Genomic DNA, 24,784 nt, shown 5'->3' with positions numbered 1-24,784 from the left:
TTTTTCGTCGACAACGTTGTCAAAAAGATCCCCATTCACACAGATCCGCGAAAACGACTAAAAACGTTGTATTATTCATGCCAGGCCAGTAGGTGGTGATGTCACTTTGTAAAGAAGCACTAGCCTACTCCTCTATATCACATATGCATGACATCAGCATTTTCACAAATTTGCATTTTTGTAGTTTACACAGAGAGAATAACGATAGTATCGGTCTCAAAAACTCACACTTTGAAACTTGTTTTCCAAAGTTTGCATTTTCAGGCCCACAAAATGCCATTGTCGTGTAAATGAACGGCCAAAACGCATAGAAAACTTTCTGTTTTTAGTTGAAACTGTAGTTTGTACTTTTAGTTTGTACTGTAAACATGTTATATAGCCTAGCCTACTGCAGAGAGCTGTCATTTGGTAGAGAAATACTAGTCGTTGGTGTTTTTTAGGTATTTGTTTAATGAGTAACAAAGTGTGTTTGTTGAGTGAAACCTTTGCTTGTGTTATTGAAGAAAGACTTGATTTGAGACATGAAGTGTTTTGGTAATTTTGGTGCATTTTGGATATGAAATTTACAGCTGTGCCAGGCTGAAATTACTGACAAGCATTTAAGTAAACTAAATTATACTACAGTGTTTTTTCTATTGAAACCTCATTTAAATATTTATAACTACACATTTGATTTGATTTGTACATTTAAAATATAACTTTAAATTCAATATGGAATAACACTACAGATTATAATCAGATACTTTACATGCGTACATCAAAATAAGTACTGAATTAAAACACGACAAAAAGTAGGCTATATGAAGATATATTTTAAAGATATTAATGTTATTAATTTGACGTTACTACAAAATGCATCTTTAAAGTGTACTTAAAGGAGAAGTTCACTTTTAAAATGAAAATTCTGTCATCATATACTCACCCTCATGTTGTTTCAAAGCTGTATGAATTTCTTTCTTCTGCTGAACAGAAAGGAAGATATTTAGAAGAATATCAGTAACCAGACAGTTTTGGGTCCCATTGACTTCCATAGTAGGAAAAAAATATACTATGGAAGTCAATGGGACCCAAAACTGTCTGGTTACTGATATTCTTCTAAATATCGTCCTTTCTGTTCAGCAGAAGAAAGAAATTCATACAGGTTTGAAACAACATGAGGGTGAGTATATTATGACAGAATTTTCATTTTAAAAGTGAACTTCTCCTTTAAGAGTAAGAAATATAGTCATGAAATAAGTTTTATTACATTAATATATAATCTGCAAATATAGATGTTTAAAATATATATATTCTTTAGGATTTGAAGTACACTACAAGTGCATACTCAATGCAGTTAAGCACACTTCTTTTTCACAAAGGGCCTTTGTGGCTATTTTTATTTATGCATTATTATTATTATTATTATTTAAATGTACCATAATTATATAATTGACTCTTTTCTGATTGTACAATAGTGCGACTGTATTGCATTCACGTGTTTACCTAACAACTATTACAAAATGTATGTGTTTAATTAAATTTTAATTTGGAAGACAGAACATATTTTGTGAGTTGTTTGCTACTACCAACCATTATACATTTAAAATGACAGGTTCAATCTAAAAGCATTGTATTTTTGTCTCTGGAAATAGTAATCAAAGAAAAGAAAAATACAGTACCAGAAAACCATAGGTTTAGTTCTTGCAGTAAACACAGACTCACAGGTGAAAACTGAATGGTCTTTTAAAGCCTATCATTGGAGCGTAGGCTAAACAAATGAAACGATATGTACAATTTAGGTCTAAAAAACTTTTTTTAAATTTCCAGCTCTCAAAGCCAAATGGAGGTGTTGCCACCTGGTGGACTAATGACTTAATGACGTCACCTTCAGTGTACACTGACCACGTGACACTGAGTTCTTTAAATTAAACTACATTGCAACCTAAACATTAATAACAGTTACATCAATATATCACAAATCAATGATAACAATCAACATTAAATTAATCTCTTTACAGAGCCTGTGGTTTTGTAGATAACTGAGAACTCAAAGCACAGGTTGCGCACAATGTTTGATCTAATAAAATCAATGTCTTCTTTTGTCCATCTGTTACCAAGGATACAGTCAGAGGAATGTGGAGCATTGATTTTCAACGCTCATCTTTTCTGTCCATGAGGAAAATTAAAACACTTACAAGTATATTTATAAGTGGAAATGAGGCTGACTAACTGTATCGTATATTAATACACTGATGTATTTATTTAAGTGTTTTGTCAGTAACTCAGAGTGTCACTGTACCCTGTGCCTGCCTCTCCCTGCAGGGCTGTTTCCTCTCGGCTGCTGACTGGACATCTTTATAATGAGACAGAGCTACAGTGCGTTAATGTGCTTGTGTCTGGGACTGCAGAAAACAGAGAAACACCCATTTTCCTAGAGTTACACCCACGTACCACTGGCTTTAAACTGCGCACCAACAATCACACTCAACACTGTTTCCATCTTGGTCATGAAGAACTTGTCTTTCAGTCTTCTTTCATTCTTCTTCATAAATGTGAAATAGATGTTGAATAAACACTACCAATGTAGGCTACTTTAAATGTTTTTGGTAACACTTTATCTTGCAGTCCTGTTCCCCATGTAGCCTACATACTATTCTTACAGTTATTGCAATAACTGGGTAATAACTAGGTACTAACCCTGAACCTTATCCCTAAACCTAACCTCAACCCATTACTCAGTACGTAAGTACACGTAAGTGCACATATACTGTAAAATAAAGTGTAACCATTTTTAAAAAAATTTTTTTTTACAGTTATTATTTGGGCTAAATACTACTTTCTGTTTAAACTTCTCTTAAATTAACAAATATATTATTAACAAACAATTATCCCCTAAAGATGTATAGTATATAGTAGTTTAACAATAATAAATTAAAAACCAGCAATAATTAAATATGTTAAATTACACAAAAATACTTTATGTATTTATACCACTTTATTAATCAATGTCTTTGCTGCTGACCTTTGATGATCTGTTTGTAAAAGGTCTTATTGGGTCATATATTATACCATATCAACAGTGTTGGGGAAAGTTACTTTTAAAAGTAATGCGTTACAATATTGCGTTACTCCCTTATTGCGTTAGTTACTTTTTACGGAAGTAATGGGTTACTTTGGTGTTACTTTTTCCTCATGTGGGCTGGGCTTGACAACTTAACTTAACAAACACGCGTGCGGCAGCCATTTTAAGTCAGCAAGACCGTAAGTGCACATGAAGTGTGCCATTCGATTTTGGACAGGGCCAAATGTTCCTCTCCTGCATCCTATTCTTCTAGGGTGTCCCGATGGAGATTTTAGGTGTCAGAAGAGTGCTCGCCTTATAGGTCTAATTGCGCTCTCAATGCGCACTTTTGGTGAGCCTGCACTGAAGCGATTTCTACCCGACATTCAAAGCGGCATTACGTCACGAATTGTGGACTTGTAGAAAGACCGCAAGTGTTTAAGGTGCCATCTGGGACAGGGCTTTTGACACTTCAGCAATAAAAACAACAACAAAAAACATGATGTTTTGTTATTAGTATGGTTCAATTGGATCATTGAAGGTCAGCAGCATAGACATTGATTAATAAAGTGAGATTAAATACATAAAGTATATTTGTGTAATTTAACATTGAATTATTGCAGGTTTGTGTAATATTCTAAATTGTATTTTACTGTTTTCATTCATTTTGAGGAAGAATCTGTTTTTGTGCCAGTGAGAGGAGTAAATGCTCTCATTTAGTCTAGATCTCCAGTAATCATCATTCACACACAGCGAACACACAACGCCTCTGCACTTGCTCCTGATTTACTCAACATGAGGACAGGAGAGCTGTCAGTCAATACATGGGAAACAAAGTAACTTGCATTACTTATTTGAAAAAGTAACTCAGATATTGTGTTGTAAATTTAAAGGTTATGCGTTAGGCTACTTTACTAGTTACTTGAAAAAGTAATCTGATTACATAACTCGCATTACTTGTAATGCGTTACCCTCAACACCATTGGTAAACGGCAGAAAACCTCTTCACACAATCTACTATATGCCTACATGCCTTCTGTTGTCTGACCATCTGTTTTTAGACTTTTTAAGCAAGTAAAAGCCCTTTTAATATAATTGTAAAAACATCCACCTTCAAGTCACGGTACACGTATTTTAAAATCCTTAATGATTTTTATAAAGTAAATGTAACTTTTATGGACTCGACTGATAGCTATACTGGACAGAATCAACTTCACTCCATACATATTTGTTTTTGTAAAAAAAAATCATGATAAGAAAGCAATTATGATACCTCATGCTTTGTAGGGACTTTTATTTGTTAATTTCTCAATTATCATTATATAGGCTGCTACATTATGTTTTGCTCCCAACAATAAAAACTCTTAGGTTTCAGTAAAAATGTCTTAATTTGCTCGAAGATAAACAAGAGTCGAATGGGTCTGGAACAACATGAGGGCGTGTTTAATGACAGAATATGTTAATTGACAACCTGACCCGTTTGATATCGTTGACTCTTGTCTGAGTTAAAGGGTTAGTTCACCCAAAAATGAAAATTCTGTCAGTAATTACTCACCCTCATGTTGTTCCAACACTGTAAGAGTTTTGTTCATCTTCGGAACACAAATTAAGATATTTTTTATATGATATTTTTGAATCTGAGAGCTGGATCATAGCCTCTATGGGACTGAAACTTGCAAACCCAGAAAGTTAGTAAAGACATCGTGAAAATAGTCCAAGTGACTACAGTGCTCAACCATAAGTTTATCAAGCGACGAGAATAGCCTACTTTTTGTGCGAAAAAAAAAAAAACCAGCAACAAAAATAGGTTATCTTAAGAACAAATTAAGACATTTTTTACGGAAGCCTAAGAATTTTTATTGTTGGGGGCAAAACATATAATGTAGTAGCCTATATAACATATAATAGGCCCACACAGACGAAAATGAATAGGCCTGATTTTTGTTGGGGTTTTTTTTTGCGCGCAAAAAGTATTCTCATCGCTGATAAACTTGTGGTTGAGCCACTGTAGTCACGTGGACTATTTTAACGATGTCTTTACTAACTTTTCTGGGCTGGCAAGTTTCGATCCCATAGAAGCCTATGGATGAGTGAGCCAGCTCTCAGATTTCATCAAAAATATATTAATTTGTGTTCCGAAGATGAACGAAAGTCTTACGGGGTTGGAACAACATGAGGGAGAGTGATTACTGACAGAATTTTCATTTTTGGGTGAACTATCCCTTTAATTGTGATCACTTTTATATATTATGTAGGCCTATAGCAAATGACGCTGGAATTTTAGACCCCCAAAAATAATTGCACAAGGCGGTTAAACATACAAAAACAACTGTATATGATACGTAGGCTACTTTTAACTAAACACCTTATTGCTCTTCCCCGTGTGACAACTAGCCCCGGTGTGTTTCGGTGTGTCAGCAGCAGTGTGGGCGGCAGCGGTCGCTCATCGCTCAGAGACTCAAACTCGATCTGCCTCAGTAAAGTCTCATGCTGCTCATGATCAGGTGCGGGCGATGCGAACTGTAGTTTTACTCCATGATTTCACCGAAGATGGTCGCGACACACTCCTCCAGCCACCCGTCCTCTTCTGCTGAGTGGATCATCTGTCTGGATAAGAGGTAGCTATCATCGTTTACCCGACACAAACTTCATGGTGTTCTTCTGATCGACCTGCAGCAATCTTTTACACATCAGTGCCTCATGGAAAACACATTTGATTTGTTAAACCATATTAGAGTATAAGTTTCATGTCATATGTCAAATGCGATTGTCAGTGTAATTGATATACAGTAGATGCAGCATTCTCGGCGCGACTGATTTTAGATGACAGATGGATTCATTGCAAGCTTCACGTCTGTGAATCCAGTGTGTGTGAGTGTAGTTTGTAAAGGATTGTTTGTTTGTCTCCTGGAAGAGGTCATCAGTGCTGCAGTGCTTGTGTTACTGCAGACGCTTTCTGCTGTGTGTGTGAAGGGCTTTAGTAATAGAGACGAAACTTCACCCTCATGTCATGCCAAACCCTGCTGTATTCTTTTCTTTCTTCAGAGGAACACAAAAGGAGAGGTTTAGCAGAATGTCCAGGGTGCTCTTGATGCAGTAAATAATAATGAATGTGATTTGGTGGCTCAAGACGTCTTACCAGCATTGATGAGGGAAAGAACTTAAATCCTATGAAGCATTGCAAATGACATTCAAATGAAAGATGACAAAGAAATATAAAACTATAGATTTATAGATGTTGCTTGTGTATAATAGAAACCACTTATTTTACATTTATTGCAAAGTAAATATTTATGCATATTTGTCAGGAGCATGGGTAACACTTTACAATAAGATACATTAGTTAACTACCTTAGTTAACATGAACTAAGAATGAACAATACTTCTACAGCATTTACTAATCTTAGTTAATATTCATTTCAACATTTACTGATATATTATTAAAATCAGAAGTTGTATTTGTTAACATTAGTTAATGAACTAACATGAACAAACAATGAACAGCTGGATTTGTATTAACTAACATTAACAAATATTGTAACAAAAATGTATTGATCATTGTTAGTTCATGTTAGTTAATACATTAACTAATGTTTGCAAATGAGACCTTATTGTAAAGTGTTACTGGAGTATGCTTTGTGTTTCTGTATCCGGTGACCTAGTTTTCTAGTCTGTCATCCTCATTCAGTTCACCTGTTGTTAATCAATTATCTCATTAGTTTAACTTTTTTTGTTTAAAACGGTGTTGTATAAACAGCCCCTTAATGTGTTTTCCTGAGTTGGATTTAGTTTAAACTGTTTCCTTGGACTATTCCTGTTGTGGGCTTCATTCAGCACAGCTACCCATGACAATATTCTGCTATAAACATTAAATTTAGGGCACCATGAATGACATGATAAGATCAGTCTCTCTATGCTCAAACTACTGATAATTGTATACAAATATTTAAGTATTCACAGTGCTTCATGGGAGTGGGTTAGCCCTACATTTTTTTTTTTTTAATGTGATTTGCTAGTTTCGATTCTCTTTGTTAAACAGTTATTTAAGACTTCTTTTCATCTTCTAAACACAAATAAAGATATGTTTAATATTCTTTCATAATTTTATCCATCCATTAAAAGTTTCCTAGCAACCAATATTTCCAAGCTTCAAAAAGTACAAAAAAAACATTGTAAAAGTAATCCATATGAATCGAGCGGTTTAATCCAAGCCCTCTGAAGAGATATGATTGCTTTGTATGATGAATGGTTTCAATTTAGGCTTTTCTTGACATAGGCTATAAACAGTGACAAACACACATACACAGAGCACATCAAATATGGCATACGGAAGTTCAGATGTGCTGAACTTTAGTGAGTCTATGGACTCTGCCCATGATAGCCTAGAAACAAGACATCTACAATATATACAACATTATAAAGCAGTTAACAAACATTATAGTCTCGTTATCAAACACGGAGCAGAGATTTGTGTGTAATGTGTTTATGACACACTCTAATGGGCTCCGACCGGCTCTTCCTGCAATGAATGGCTCCATCTTGCTGTAGATCAATATTTACACATCTAAAGCATATGGACACATGCCCGCTGAAATTAGGAAATATGCCAGCACTCAACTCTCCATTCCTGTCTTTAGCTCCTTTTACATTGTTTTGATGGAGAGATGGATGCATAACAGCAATGTCCAGATGTGTTGAGTGGAGCTGTCTTTGATTTCCACTGCAGTGGTTTCCCCTCTGACTCAGACGACAACAGATTGATTGCTGTTTGAATTATATGAATGGCATAAATTTAACAATTGAGGCTGAAAGTATAGTTGAGCGTTTAACTGTTTCAAGTGAGACTGTTTTAAAATGCAAATCTTGAGTAAAAGATTGAGAATAAGGCGAGGAAGTCCATAAATGCCCAAGTTTAATTAACACCTGAAGTTAGGAGGCTGTTCAAATCATTAACCCTTTAGTTTGAGCAAAAGTACTTGCTACCCAGCTAACAGGAAACAGAACTTTGGCTGCACTGTTAATCATTTTGGTTGCTCTTTATTTTACAGTACGTTCACTTACAGTGTGTACCTAAGAAAGTACTGGGTAATATAAGGTAACTACATGGGTTAAGGTTAGGTTTAGGTGTAGGTTCAGAGTTAGTACCTAGTTATTACCCAGTTATTGTAATAAGTACATAGTTTGTACATGGGGAACAGGACTGTAAAATAAAGAGCTACCACAATTTTAGTGTAAAATTACAGTATATTTCAGGTTAACAATTGCATTATACTTTCACAGTAGGACTTCTCCTATATCTAACTGCTCTTTCTGAAATTTCTAGTAAAATCAACTGGCAATTTCTGTCAAGTTTTTGTATTTGTACTGTAAAATAGTTTGTTTTAACTGTGAGTTTATAGTGTTGCAAAAGAAAACCTGCCACAAAATACTGTAAACAAACAGCATCATACTGTAGTTCTGCAGTGCATATGTACAATGAAGGCACCCAGCATGCAGTGCGGCATGAATAGATTATGCTGTGGAGTTATTTGATATGTGTTGGCTTTATCTGTGCTGCTGAATTTATTCTTGGCTCACTTTTTAGCAGTTTGTGTTATTGGTTTATTTTATAATGTCAATTTATGTTGCAAGTGTTTTTATTATTTGTTGAGTGGCACCATTGTTGTTTTGTATGTGGAATATTGATGTCTGTGCATCATTAGGTGATGCTTATTAGACAAAAATGTCACATCTTTCAAAGAAGTACCTCAGCATTTGCGTCACTATTGTGAAATACAGACAGTTACGAATTTGAAATAATTTATTAGAAAAATAGAATCTTCATATTCATACTAAAATAGTTTGACTAACTTAAAATCAGCCAGTTAGCCAATTCATTTCATGTCCTAGCTTGTCTGAACATGGCTTGATCACAAATTTGAATTCCCATTATGATGACTTCAAAATTACAGTGGTAAACAATTAAATTTCTTAAAGTGGCATGGTTAAATATAACTTTATAATGTGAATTCACAGTAAAACAAGAGCAGTACATTACTGTGATATTATATCATCATTCTGCTATTGTTTCAAAGTAACATGACCCAGCATGACCATTTCACACTGAATTTTTGACTACAGTAATTCTTTTTGTAAAATAATACTCTTTGATCCTGTAAATTTCTGGTAATTTTGTAATTTAATTACAGTTACTACTGATGTAATTGCATTAAATACTGTATAGACTATATAAAACAATAGTGGATTTAACATCAAAATGCAATGTCTAATGTAAAAATGTATGTTTTTATTGTAACCTTCTCCCTTTACACATTTTGGTCAGTTCAAGAATAATTTATGCAGTTGTAGATTGTTTATTTGAAAGAATCAAAAGTGCAGTTTCGTGTCTGTTCTTGTGTTGTTTAAATGGTTGAGGTTGATGTGGGATTTAGAGAGTAATTGGTTAAAAGTAATCCAATACTTTTGAGAGAGAGTAATTAGTACAGTAATCTAACTACACTGTTAAAGATGTTTTGAATGTTGATGTTTTGAATGTTCAGAGCACAATCAGAAATAAAGTTTTCATAACTTAATGGGAACTTTTATCAAAACATTCAGAACATATATTTTGGGTTAGGAGAGAATCTGAATTCAAACCGTGTTGTTCCGATGAAAACTTTGGGTTAAACATGTTGGTCACGTTTACAGTGTTTTTTAGGTTTTGATGTAGAACTGTTTGCATAGTAAATGGATTTTTAGTCCCTGTTAAACACGCACAGACACACACTGGCACATGCTCACATACGTAGCTTATTGTTTGCACAGGTGTGTCTGACCTTTAAGTGGACATGTGCTTTTTAGTAGAAAAAAAATGGACATCTAATTTTAAGCTTAGACTAACCTTATATTTAAAATGTTTAGCTTTAAATTAAATTTAGTTTCAGCTTCAGTCTGTTCAATGACTGTCAGATTACGCCACTGCAGTTGCGTGCGCACTATGGTGACAGAAAAACAGCAGTAACGAGGGGAGGAAGATACCCTTTGAAGCTAAACGCAGAAGTTTATGGTTGCAAGCCATTAAACGAACAGTCTGGACTGATAAAACGACTGATGCGACGATTATCCTACTGCTAAAGCATGAATTTGATGTAAAAAATAGATCTAAATATTACAGAATATTCACATATGCAGTTCACAGAGGACATGATGTATCAGCCCCACAGTCACAGAATTATATAATATTTAATCATAACATTTTACATAGAAAACATTTAAACCTATTTACCTTTTATTTATTATTATAATAAATGTTTCTTGATTATCAAATCAGCATATTAGAATCATTTCTGAAGGATCATGTGACACTGAAGACTGGAGTAATGATGCTGAAAATTCAGCTTTGATAACTGGAATAAATTACATTTTACAACATATTACAATAGAAAACAGTTATTTTAAATTGTAATAATATTTCACAATATTTTTGTTTTTACCAAGCGTGCCGCACAAGCCCTGAAAAGTGAAGCCAAAACGTCTCGATTGCCCCCTGGTGACTGGTCCTAGTATAGGTCATAAGCCCCGCCTCCCCGTGTTATTCAACGGGACGTGAGATCAACTAAACAATTAACTTACACTTCAAATATCTTTTTTCTAAAGGTGGTTTCTTTCATTTTCTGTTGTTTTTATCACGCTGATGTAAGTTCAAGTGTCTGTTTCAAAAATAAGTTTGTTTTTAGTTAGTTACGTGATGCTATAAAAACGGTGGTGTAACGTCATGATTGACAGCTGTGATTGACAGGTTCTCTGAGCGAAGTAGTCACTGAAGCACCAACGGACATTTTTTTCGGAATCTTCGGAGGACTGAGGAGATTGTATTTACTTGATTTTAACAAGCCTCTTGTCGTACTGCAATCAATTTTTAAAAAAGTGCTCTCAGGGAGAGTGCATTCTGCGAGAGTGAGGGCGGAGCGTTGATTTCGCGGCTTTACTTCCTGCTCACTACTGCGCAGGTCTGGTCCCGAGATCGCTACTGCGCAGACTCAAGTTCCAAGATGTCAGCGCCATATCGGGACACTGGCGGCTTCAGTTCTCACCAATGGAAGAGAGTGAAGGGGCGTCGTCCATCTTTTTTTTACAGTCTATGCTTTTTACTGTATTTTTGAAGCCAGTCAGGAGGATGGTGACCCATGAAGGAACCAATAGAGGGAGCCAGGGTGGGGTCATGAGCCTGACTGACTAAGGGGACGCTGAGAGTTGTGGAGACCCAGGCGAAGTCCGATGGGCCAAGAGATGATGCAACACTGGAAGATCTGGAGATCAAGGCGCAGCCACGCTGACAAGCGGCCAAGGTGGAGCCAAGGTGCCGAAAGACTGAGGCAGAGCAAGTGGGAGTGAGGACTGAGGAGGAGCCGAATGGAAGGAGGAACCCAACAAAGTCAAAGTGGTTGAAGACCAAGGCGCAGCTGAAGACCTAGAAGTCCATGGTGGAGGTAGAGCAACGACTGACCAAGGTGGATCCGGAGGGATAAGGGAGCCTGGTGAGGTCAGAAGGACGGCAGTCCCAGGTGGAGCTGAGGGAGTGAGGTGCCAAAGTGGAGCCAACTGATCAATGGAGGAAGTTGGAGTAGGGGGGTCGGAAGCCCGGGGCAGAGCCAGGGAATCCACACACCAAGGTGGAGCTGGGGACCGGGAGGTCCGAGGCATAGCTGCTTGGCTAGGCTGAGTAGGCGGAAGAGCCAAGGAGCAGAGCTGACACAGTGGAACTGGAATGCTTACTTGGAGGAGGAGGGAGTGGGAGGCTGGATGGGACTATCAGTGACGAAGGAGATTTGGAGCTTGGCGGAACCAGTGGTGGCGAAGAATACTTGGAACTGGGTGGATCCAGATGCGACAAAGCAGACTTTATGGCTGGGTGGGGCCGGTGAAGACGAAGGAGAAGCTGAAGAACTCTTGGGGCTGGGTGAAACCAGCGGAAAAGGAAGGGCATGGACACAGGAAATCATCAGGAAATCGATCACTCAAGTCTGAGGTAGGCTAAACTCAGATTCTGGAGGATGGGGGCGACCACAAACTTCTTCATCCAGCTCCACCAAAACTCCCACTGGGACGGATGTAGGAACCGGCTCACACATGTTCAGACTGGGCAGCAGTCTTTGTCTCCGGAATGGACGAGGATTCGTTGTGGGCATAGGCTCTGGCATTGGGTCTATGGTGGACTCAGGCTCATTATCCGCGGTTGGTTTGGGCTCTGGATCTGGGTCCATGGTAGACGTGAGCAAGGAAATGGAATGTAAATGCTGCTGCTGTATCCATGTTATAATCCTTTCTGTGGTCTGGTGTTCTGTAAGGTTCGGGCTGAGGAAGAAGACAAGGCAAGCGTAGTGGATCAATTGGCAGCAAAAACGTCCAAAATGAAGAATCAACAAAACAGTGTGCTAAGGCACATTCAACATCAGACAAAGAACAACTGAAACTGAGGACTCTAGGAACTAATGATCTAAATGAGGAACAGGTGGGTGAAATCAATCAACTCAAGTCAAGTCACCTTCATTTATATAGCGCTTTTAACAATATGGACTGTTTCAAAGCAGCTTTACAGTAATAATAGGAAATGAAAATAACAGAGATTGTTTTGGCTTTACAGCAGCTCTAGAATAAAGTTATTGTCCAGCTTTTAAAGTTAGTTTTGATTGATTCACTTCTGTTGCAAAGATCATTAGTTATTAACTTAGGAGCCGCTTGCACAACACCATTCTAACAGAAAACCCTTAACGCGCTCCGGGCTGCTCATTCGCACAACAACAGTGCCTGGTGGCTCGAGAACGCAAACCTTGAAATAGGTTCCAAGGGTCAAGCCTTGAAGAAAAGATTTATATATAATATTATTATTATTATTATTATAAAAAAAAATTATCTCTGCGCAAGCTTTAAAAATGCAAACCTGTGAAAATGCTGACGGCGTGCACATGTGTATTACGTGTTTAGTCTATAGGTATGCCCGTTTGAATATATATGTGCGCTGGCGTGTAGTCCTTCTTTACAAATTGACCTCAACAAACTACTTGTCTGGCCTTAAAAATGTATAATACAGAATTATTTAGTGCTTCCGAGTAGCCATGTGAACCGGAACTAATTTGACAATGTTTTATCTGTACAGAGTTAAAGGGAAGGGAAGGAGGTCTTCACAGGGGAGAGACTAGTTGACACTTCAGGACGGTGTTGTCGTCGTGTCCAGGCGCAGGTCCTTCATCAGATCTGGATACGGCCTGGATCCGGCGGACTGCGGTAAACCTCGGGATAAACAGAGAGACTAATATTAGCGTAGACGCCATTCTTCTTATGATGTAACAAGTACATCAGGATTTATGGGGAGTGTTCCCGGTTCCGGGTGACCTAATCTATGCAGCCTAACATTGAATTATAGAAGTTTATGATGTGTTATGTGTATGCTAGGTCAAAGAGATGTGTTTTTAGTGAACTGACAGAGTGTGTCTGCTTCCCGGACAATGTTAGGAAGACTGTTCCAGAGTTTTGGTGCTAAATAGGAGAAGGATCTACCGCCAGCAGTCGATTTTGATATTCTATGTATTATCAACTGGCCATAATTTTGAGATCGTAATAGACGTGAAGGACTATAATGTGTTAAGAGCTCGCTTAAGTACTGCAGAGCTAAACCATTTAATGCTTTGTAAGTAATCAGCAATATTTTAAAATTTATACGATGTTTAATATGGAGCCAGTGCAGTGTTGACAGAACCGGGCTAATATGGTCATACTTCCTGGTTCTGGTACTCTAGAACTCTAGCGGCGGCGTTTTGGACCAACTGTAATTTATTTATTAAGCATTACAATAATCTAGCCTTGATGTCATGAACGCATTAACTAATTGTTCCACATTTGTCATTGAGAGCATGTGACACGTGACTTTCAAATGAAAGATTGGTATCAAAGAGCACACCCAGGTTCCTAACCGACTACGAAGACTTATCAGAGCAGCCATCAAGTGTTAGACAGTATTCTAGGTTATTATGTGAGAAAGTTTTTTGTCCAATAATTAGAATCTGTTTTGTTTTTTCAGAATTAAGTAGTAGGAAATTACTAGTCATCCAGTTTTTTATATCAGCTATCCATTCCGTTAATTTTGTAAACTGGTAAGTTTCGTCAGGGCCTGAAGAAATATAGAGCTGAGTATCGTCGGCATAACAGTGAAAGCTAATTCCATGTTTCCTAATGATATCTCCTAATGGTAGCATGTACAGAGTGAACAGCAACGGTCCTAGTACTGAGCCTTGTGGTACGCCATACTGAACTTGTGATCGATAAGACATCTCTTTATTTACTGCTATAAACTGATAACGGTCAGATAAGTATGATTTAAACCATGCTAATGCAATTCCACTAATGCCAACATAATTTTTGAGTCTATTTAAAAGAATGTTGTGGTCAATAGTGTCAAATGCAGCACTAAGATCGAGTAACACTAATAGAGAGATACAACCACGATCGGATGATAAGAGCAAATAATTTGTGACTCTGAGAGCTGTCTCAGTACAATGGTACGGTCTAAATCCTGACTGGAAATCCTCACAGATATCATTTCTTTCTAAAAAGGAACATAGTTGTGAGGATACTGCCTTTTCTAGTATCTTTGACAGTCAAACAAACAATAATTAAATATTACAACCAGAAAACATGCTTAGCCACCATGGCAAACAAGGAAACAATGAGAAACAAACTAAAAGTACATGAAAACAAAACTAAAACATGACAATGATATTAGGACAGTTGTATCAAGTTGACAGAAGAAATATAAAAACTAATTGTAATTTTTTTTTATTCTTATCATAGAAGAGTTGTATTCAAGTCACTGTATATTAATTGTATTTTTAGGGTATGTTTTAATAAATTAATAAATAGGACAAGAAAATCTGCATCACGTTGTTGACATACGTCAAAACAAACGCTGTTTGAAATTATGACTTTATGACTTCAAGTCAGTTGTAAAAGTTCTCGTTATGCAAGACTGATCATGTTGTTGTCACTTTGATCTGAGTGAAACCTAGAGATTCGGTCACACAAACTTGTACCTCTTTAGTTTGCAAGACATGCTATGAGTGCAGTGTTATGCTTGACTTGCTGTGTGTGTGTGTGTGTGTGTGTGTGTGTGTGAGGTGTTAATTAGCTGGTACTGTCAATATCTCATTACTCTATGCTGCTTAAACCTTAAGCATTCACACGTGATCGATCTCAGTGCCATTCTGATGACATGGTAGTTACTAACAGTACCTATACTGTATCGGCCAACATTCAACCTGCTCTGTCAGCACTAGCATTAGTCATCAAAATCCCATATCACTCCACCACTAGCTTTGTGTCACATATACATCATGATTTGTGTGATATTGTGTTTCTCACTGATTTGTGATCAGTCCATGAATAATGTTCATTCTCTCTCTGAGCTGGTGCTGAATAAATCAGGCCTGCTATATTTCAGGTCTTGACCGGCTTCAGGCGACAGCAGCAGTCAGAGGTCCCTTAAACATTTATAAACCCAGTCTCACATATTGATAGGTTCATTTAGCTCACTGTATTGGCACATATTTTTGTATGTCCTCTGGTTTTGGTTCATGATCAGAACTTCAAAGGTGTTGTTAGCACACAGACCAGCTCCACCATAGTGTGGATTGTGGAATTAAAAATAAATGTAAAAAAAATAGTTTTTCATGCACTGATCAGTTTTGAGATTTTGGATATAGCTTTTCATAATGTTTTTGTTCAGACTAGTGGAAAGAAAACATGCAAAATACATGTTTATTTTATTGTACTTTATCTATTTCCGTCTGTAGATTTGAATTGCATTTCTTTAAAGGGGTGGTTGATTATGATTTCACTTTTCTAACTTTAGTTAGTGTGTAATGTTGCCGTTTGAGCATAAACAACATCTGCAAAGTTACAATGCTCAAAGTTCAAAGCAAAGGGAGATATTTGCTTTTAAAGAAATAGCTTTTTAAGGACTACAACAAACGGCTGGTAGGGACTACACAACATTCCTCCCGGGTTAGTGACATCACAACCCTAAAATTTACATAAACCCGCCCCTGGGAATGTGATTTATAGATTATCATGACAGAATATGCTAACCAATGACTAGAAGATAACTACACATGAGCTACATAAATTCATCAACTAACCATTCAGAAATGTTGCTTCTACATGTTGTTCTTCTTGAGTCTCTCCATCTTTCTGACTCTGGTCTGAACATAAAAGGCTAAAAGTTTTTGAAATTCAGTGCATGTCTGTGTGAGGTAATCGAAGCTGCTAAGGACATGAGCTCTTGAAGCTCCGCCCCCTGTGCCGGGAGCAGCAGCTCATTTGCATTTAAAGGGACAAACACAAAAACGGTGCGTTTTTGCTCACCCTTAAAAAGTGACAATTTGAACATGCTATATACAAATATCTGTGAGGTATTTTGAGCTAAAACTTCACATACACACTCTGGGGACATCAGAGACTTATTTACATCTTGTGAAAAGGGCATTATACCACCCCTTTAAAGGCCGTTTTTTTTCTCCTGGTGCATGGGACCTTTTAATTTTGGGTAGAGTATTCCTGTAATTTCATTTGTGTGTGTTGTCAGTCGAGAGGAGCGTTCGGGGGAGGATGTGGACATTATCTTGGCCCGTCTGAAAAGTGTGAAGGCCTTTGAGAAGTTCCACCCTGCTCTCCTTCAGCAGATCTGTCTGTGTGGCTTCTATGAATGTCTGGAGAAAGGCATAACATGTGAGTCACACACACACACACACACACACACGCATACATGGTATAAAATATTTTTTTGTTGACAGAATTACTTCGATTTAACTTGAAAAGTCAAATACTGTAAGGTTGCATTTTGACTGAGATTGGTGTTACAAGATGATTCTCAAATCAAGCACTACCTCCTCTGTTTGTTTACGTGTGTGTTTGTTTGTGTGTGTGTGTGTGTTAGTATACAGGCAGGGTGACATCGGCACTAACTGGTACACTGTCCTGTCTGGTTCTCTGGATGTCAAAGTCTCAGAAACAGCAAACCATCAGGTACAATATCACTTCAGTTCTGTTCTGTTTTTAAATGCTAGAGAACAGAGCTCATCCTTTCTCTGAACTAGCAAAGAAATTTAACCCTGTCATTTACATTTACCAGTGGCAGTGAGACACATCACCAAATAGTAATTAAGCTTGTCACTACATCAAATTGTTATAAATTGAACATAAACATGCCTAAGACTTTTGCACAGTACTGTATATATATATATGGAAAAGCTGATAAAGATAAAGCTGTGTTTACATTTATGTCTTCACAGTTAGTTTTGCACATGTAAGCAGCTTTCTCTACCGTGAACGAGATTATAATGTTATTCCCTGATGCTGATATACATATCAAACGTTAAATCTGAGGTAGACATATATTTCTATTTCTATTTCTACGCCTACTGGACTAATACAGTGGTATAAAAGACCAAACTCGCACCTTATTGGGGATGTAGGCTATACCAGACATAGGAACAGGCAAGCGGACTCAGAATATGAACGTAACACGCAAAGTTTCACGCTGAACGATTCCCAGTGAAATACTGGCATAAAGTTGGCTTGGCTTGGTCAATATTCGCACATTTAGGCACCGTCTCTGAAGTTACATATGACATCGGTACACGTTTCTAACTTCAATAGCATTTGAAGAGAATGACTTGCAGTCATAAAACCAACTGTAAATTGTTCATGTAGGTGTCAGGCATGATGCACACTTTTTAGATAGTTGATATTAAAATAAATATGAGAGCATGCGGTAGGCCTAGTGAAAAATAGCAATATTTACACATGATTTGACAGTTTATTTGATTAAATATCAAAAATCTAAAAGGTGTGCATCATGCCTGGCACCTATATAAACTCTTTTATTGGTTTTATGACTGTAAGTCATTCTCTTCAAATGCTACTGAAGTTATATATCACCGGAGAAGAGAACAGGTGTGAAACTCAAAACAGTAAGTAGCAATGACAGGGATCACAGGCAAACAGGAACAGAACAAAAACAGACAAATTTACACAACAATGATGTATTAATGAAAAAATTAAATAGTTTTTCCTTTGCGTTTTTCGTGTACAGACGACAAAGCTGTCAAAACTAGCCCAGTTCACATGGATCCGCGAAAACAACTAAAAACTAAACGCTATATTCTGCTGCCAGGCCAGTAGATGGCGATATCACTTTGTAAAGAAACACTACTCGCCTATAGACTGTCACCGTTTTCACAAATTTGTGTTTTCGTTGTTTACACAGAGACAATAACGATATAGTTTTTAAAAACGTGCAGTTTGAAAACCGTTTTCAAAAGTTCGCGTTTTCAGGCCCCATAAACGGCATTATCGTGAAATTAACGGCCAAAACGCATAACATTCTTTCCATTTTTAGTTGAAAATGATTTTGTGAAAATGGCCCCTAAAACACAAATGAACTAACAGAACTGAACATAACTCTGACAAATACATACAATACACTCACGTAAAGTATATGTATATATATATATATATATATATATATATATATATACAGTATATACCTATATATTAAATCTCAACTGCTTGATTGCTTGTATCATTGCAAAGTGTTTACCTTTATTATTGCCCTGGTCCTCATATAAATTTATATCCAACTTTATCTGTGAACTCACATAAAGCAAAATGTACTATATAGCCATTCCCAATTGCTTGATTGTGTATATCGTCGCAAAAAAGTAAAGTATATTATCTCCGAGTTCTAATCTGCTAAATGCAACGATAAGGCATAAATATTTAAAAATGTAAACATTAACGTCATGGAAAGCTGCTTTGAAACAGTTTGTATTGTGAAAAGTGCTATACAAATAAATTTGACTTGATAATAGGACATATGCTTGCTCGTGTGTCCACTAGTTTAATCATCATGGATAAACAGAAACTTTTGTAATTCACACAACTGTTAATATATCACATTAACAGGCCTCCTTAGACTTAGATCTCACATCTGTAAAATTTATATTTTGCTGCAATATCAGTGTGTGGACAATACATTTCTTTGCAAAAAATAAATAAATAAATGTAATGGATTCACAAAGGTGTTTCAGTTGTTAGGTAGAATCTGAATCGGATCCAGAATCGTTAAACTCTCCCACAGTGAACAGTATTATGAACGTACATTATTCAGCTGCTCACAGTGGCAGTGCTCTATTGAGTGCAGCTGCTTATTATAGACTGCAGGAGAAAACTAGAGCAACTCCTAACTGAGCTGCGTCTTACAAACCTGAGGGACAAATGAGCTGACCTCTCTCTTTCTCTGTTTGTGTTGAGTCCTTGAGATAGGCCTGAATCTAAGTGGAGGTACGACACACTCTCAGTCAGGAACATCTCAGATGGTCATATGACTCCTCTCCTCTTATCTCTTCCTCTCTGGAAGAGTTTTGCTCTGACCCGTGTTCTCCCTCATGTTAAGGATGCTGTCACCATCTGTACATTGGGCATCGGCACAGCTTTCGGGGAGTCCATTCTGGACAACACGCCACGGCACGCCACCATCGTCACCCGGGAGTTCAGTGAACTACTGCGGATTGAGCAGAGGGAGTTTAGGACCCTGTGGGAGGTATGCCAGTCTACCGACAATATATACCAGTGACATAATCATATTACAGAGTTTGATGTATCTGCGTATCGGAATACCTTTAGAAGAGTTATTTTGTGTTTGTCTCTATAATAATTAAAGGTTGATTTACACCACCAGATCACCACCTGTTTGAAAAATAACTACACTTTAGCATAGTTTTAAAAATAATATACTTAAGTGCAAACTCAATGCATGCTAATTGCAATTAAGTGAAAATGTTTTATATTTATATTAAATGCAATTAGTTTACCAATTAAAGAGTGTATTTAACCCATTTAATTAGGACATTAGTACATCTTTATATATCATTTCATAATTCTTTTGTCTATTTGTAATTACACAAGTTGCAATACAATAGTACATTTAAAATATATTAACTTTAAATGTAATATTAAATAACACAGTTAAAATTATAATCAAGTACTTCACATGCGCTTTAGTATGTTAGTCAACACATCAAAATAAGTGCACTTCTATAAAGCATGACGGATTCTGATTTAAAATTTACTTTAAAGTAACACTTTTAATTTGACATTAGTGCACTTTTTTTTTTTATGTGCTTAAGTGTGTAAAGAAACAGATGAAAGCGTACTCTCTTTAAATACACTTACTGTATGTGGCCTTTTATTTCATTAATATTATATTATCTGCAAGTATAGTGTTTTAAAAATGTACTTTTAATATTTGTAGTACACTACAAGTGCACTTTCACTACAATTAAGCACACTTATTTTTCACAAAGGCAGCCTCATAAAAAGAACAAGCCACAAGAACAACGTGAAATCAATATGAAACGATGTTCCCAACACATTTTACTCTTGTAATGCAATTCTTCAGTTGAACAGGATATTAAACGGGAATATTTAGAATGAGCCTTGATTATATTCATCTAGAATTAATTCGATTCTGTTGGATGTAATTGTGATGTCAGATGTTTCACTTAATACTAAATTGTGCATGTGGGACCTGAATCCACACTGGCTCACCCGTGTTTGACTTTACAACAGCAGTTACTTAAGCACGCTTTTCAAGGCACGTCCTCTATCTATGTTTGACAAAAAAAAAAAAAAAAAAAAATCCAGCATTTCATGACCATTAACAAAAATGTGCACTTTGCAGATACAATCTGGTGTTTTTTGTGTTTTTCTTAAAATAAAAGTTACATTTTGCAGCATGTCACATTATTTATGACTTATCAGAGCTGTTGAAACTGGATTCACACTTGAGTCCATTCAGCATGCTTCTGTTTCTCAAATAATCCACAGATAATATGAAATCAACAGATGAGCAAGTATCTTGGATGAAGACCATGTGCATTTAATGTTGATATCCAGCTGTTTACTCTAACAATTAATAGAAATTTATGGAGGAAATCCTGCTAAATGTTTTCTGACTTTGATTTAAATCCTTGCACTGACTGCTAAAGTTCATCTAGTGGTCATGAAGACTGTCCAAACAGACACGCTTTATACATACACTGTTTTTATTTAATAGATAAAACATCACAGAATCACGCTTCTCAGTGCAGTGATTTGATTGGCTATTTGGCCTGTCACTCATTCATCTGTCCTAAGGTCAATTTTCTAGACTGGGACAACTTCTGAAAAAAAATTAAATAATAGAAATGTATTTTTAGCTGCTTTATCACCTTTGGCCAGCAGGGGGCAGTGGAAGTATAAGAAATATAGTTTTTTCTCTGATCTTGATATTTTGAAGTCATCCTCTAAGTGCAGTGGTTCTCCCAGGGGGCAGAGCACAGTTTTAAGGGTCACAAGAGGGTTTAAAACAAGCTTTAAAATAAGCTAAAACAGCGAAAAATCAAGATGTTAACTAAAAAAAAATTCAGTCTTAATCCGTAATCAATCACAGACTACTAGAAAAGTGTAAATTCATTGCTTATAAAGAACTCTGAAAAGCATTTTGCTCTTGAAACTTCTGGAACATAAATATTTGAATTGTAATATATTGCCACTCCTAGTTGGTTGAAAAAAGGAGCTTTGTTGTTACAGCAGAAATATCTTACATGGTTTTGAATGGTGTCATGGATGATGGGGAGCCTTGGAGTCAAAAAGGTTGAGAACATTGTCTCTATGTGACATTAGAAATACATCATTTACTTAGTTCCCAGAACTCATACTGAAGGAATTTTCTATTACTCACTTCCCCATAAGCACAACAGAAGAAGAATGGAGAGCTTTTCTATCTTTGGCAGAAAAGACGGCAGTGCTTCTGCTCTTTAGGGCCGCGAGTTTATTTCTGCTTTCATTCTCTCATTTTGTTCTTTCTGGCCCGTGGGCAATCAGAAATTGTGTGCCTGATGGGAAGCTTTTACTGGAGCAGGTCGGAGAAGGACAGAGCAGCCTCGAGCTTTAGCAGAATGAGAGGAAGACACGGGGAAACAGGAGAAACAAACAAATAGAGTGAAGGAAGAGAGACAGAGACACAGAGTTTCCCCTGAGAGGGACTGTCCCATGCAGAGTGTGTGTGTGTGTGTGTGTGTGTGTGTGTGAGAAGCACACTTGGGAACTGAGAGGACCAGCAGAAGATCTGCTCTATCTGATAACTCCAAGGTGATTTCTTTTCTCATCATTTTTGTGTCTGGCTGACTGTATTTTACAGAAAGATTTACAGATTTACATTGTATTTATAGCACATGTATCAGTGACATACATCTGAGCGTTTAATTAAGAGATTTAAGTGTCAGTTTTGTGCTAAGCAAGAGTAAGTGTTTCTCAAAAAAGTATTAATGAAAATAAGGTCTGATGAAAAAATCTGTAAAGTGATGCTAGAACTAAATAAGAGATTTAGATTTTAGATTTAAGTTTTAAAGTCAATTTTGCATAAAGCATTGCGGAAGATACGATTTTTAGTGAAAACTAGCCGGTTATTAAAGAGTCAGGTCTTTAACATTTTACAAATTTAATTAAAAGTCATTTAATGTTAAGAAATATGGCTAGCATTACTGTGACGCAATGGTGTTCCTTACCGTGGTTTAAAATGACTTGCATTGTGGTAAAGATCGAAAGATTCAGGTCTACACCAACCTATACATCACTTAAAAAAGGAGCTGATCCTTAATAATATAATTTAGAGCCTTAATAATATTATGTCATGCTTTGAAGAAGTACACTTATTTTGAGGGGTTTGATGTCTAACATACTAAATCGCATGTAAAGTACTATTGAGTAATTTTAACTGTAGTGAGTTATCCAGTTTTACATTTAAAGTTTATATATTTTAAATGTACTAAATTGCAGCAACATCATTATAAATGTGTAATTACAGTTATATTTAAAACATGACAGAAATCACATTAAAATATATTTTACTTAAACAAAAATGAAATGAAAATTATGCATTTATGGTAAAGTGTACTTCTTTTTCACAAGGGTAATGCTGAATACTGAATAGGTGTTGATATGCAAATGTGGGTGGTCATATGTTAATGAGCTCATGGCTGTGATATTGTGCGTTGTTTTTGCAGTTTGGTTTCATTAAATCTTCTGGACTGGGAGGGTGTTTTTTATTGTGAATTTTAGAATAGATGTCTAGATTAAAAAACTCTTTTATTACAAAACAGCAAGAAAAATACTTTTGTCCATGGTTTTAAAGTTGTATAGAGTCAAAACTAAATAGCGAATGACTGCTCAAATGATTTATGTCTCCTTTCCTTTGTACAATTATAGATTTTAATCACATGTCTGCTGGGAAAGAGAGGTGTGTTTTTTGTGTGTGTGTGTTGTGGTGTGTGTGGTGTGTAGTGTAATGCTGGGTCACTGGGTGGGATGCAGAGAAAGCTGACTAACGGGAAATCAGAGAGACACTGAGTGTGTGTGTGTGTGTCTGTCTGTGTGTGTGTGTGTGTGTGTGTGTGTGTGTGTGTGTATTTTGGGATGGGCAGGATGGCCATGTTCCCATCCCACCCACACCAGGTTACACACAAACACATATAAACACACATAGGAGATTTAAAACGAAAGTTTCTAGAATGTTTCTTTGAGCTTTTGAAATGTTTTAAATCTTGAGCTGTACAATACCATCAACATCTTACATTATCATTCATTATATCATCATTAAACTTTATCTGAATGTGAAATAGATAATAAACTGATATGACAACACAGATTTGGTTCACACTCAAATCATATCATTTTTATAAAATATTTTGCATCAGAAATAAAAGAGTTAACAAAGTAAAGAAACTAAATACAAATAAATAAAAAAATTGAGAAAAAGAACATGAGGGTAAGATATTAATCTATACATCAGTTACATTGTACAAAATTAAAGTCCTTACAAATTGAAGACGTTCTACTTGCTTTTTTATTTAGTGAAGATGTAATTGTATTAAGATGCATTTTAACTTTTTCAAAAACACAGGAAAAATGGTTTGTTGTTGGTAAACTTACATTTATGGATAAAAGAAAATTTATTAAAGTTTATAATAAAGCAAGCATTATTTTTTACATGATTGCAAGACACATGAGAAGCAAGGTAAGCACATGACAAACAGGAAGCATAACGAAGAGTGTGAATTACAAAATAAAAGACATGAACACAAACAAAACCCAAAACCAACCGTGACATTGCAATATATTTACTGTTTTAAACCATACAATTACCATCATATTCAGAGATTCAGAAAACAATACCACAGGCATATTTTACGGGGAAAAAATTATAATATGTTTTTTTATACTAATTATATGTCAAATAGTTCATTTTGTTAACCAATATGATGGCTGATATAACAGTTTTGGTCAATACCAAATGCATCCCTAATTTGTATTTATTTCTCTATATAATTATAATTGTATAACGCTGTTATAAATAGTACCCGGTGTTCCTGTTTTGGCTGCTCATTGGCATTTAGAGGAAACTATATTCATAGATAAAAGAACGCTTTGGCAGAAACCAGCAGCACCTGTAAGTAACTCATTTCTATTTCAAAGCCTGAAGCTCTGCGCTGGGTAATTGTGATGTTTGCTTGAATGACAGTTGTCTCTTTTGAAGCAGCATGTCTCTGTGCCTTTATAGAGGGACAGCTGGCCTTTAATCTGAGGCAAACACAGATCCTATCACAGCGCAGA

At 36.3% G+C, this 24,784-nt stretch overlaps 1 protein-coding gene across 2 annotated transcripts in view; it reads left to right on the top strand.

The window, feature by feature from the left end:
* Nucleotides 1–5,590: 5,590 nt before the first annotated feature.
* rapgef4a (Rap guanine nucleotide exchange factor 4a) overlaps nucleotides 5,591–24,784 on the top strand; it is a gene marked incomplete at its 5' end in the record, with an annotated part of 69,839 nt that continues 50,645 nt past the window's right edge. Inside the window, 4 exons of one of the 2 annotated variants that reach the window (XM_084121445.1) lie at nucleotides 5,591–5,658; nucleotides 16,656–16,798; nucleotides 17,007–17,095; nucleotides 19,527–19,673. In XM_084121445.1, the coding sequence (XP_083977571.1) occupies nucleotides 5,591–5,658; nucleotides 16,656–16,798; nucleotides 17,007–17,095; nucleotides 19,527–19,673 (447 nt within the window). Of the gene's footprint in view, nucleotides 5,659–16,655; nucleotides 16,799–17,006; nucleotides 17,096–19,526; nucleotides 19,674–22,172; nucleotides 22,265–24,784 lie in introns of those variants that run through there. The other variant, XM_084121447.1, reaches the window with a different exon arrangement.

Source organism: Abramis brama, assembly GCF_963993115.1.
Source record: "Abramis brama genome assembly, chromosome: 8".
NCBI lineage: Eukaryota > Metazoa > Chordata > Actinopteri > Cypriniformes > Leuciscidae > Abramis > Abramis brama.
Note: the sequence above shows the minus strand (reverse complement) of the source record. Positions and strands in the feature narration are given on the sequence as shown.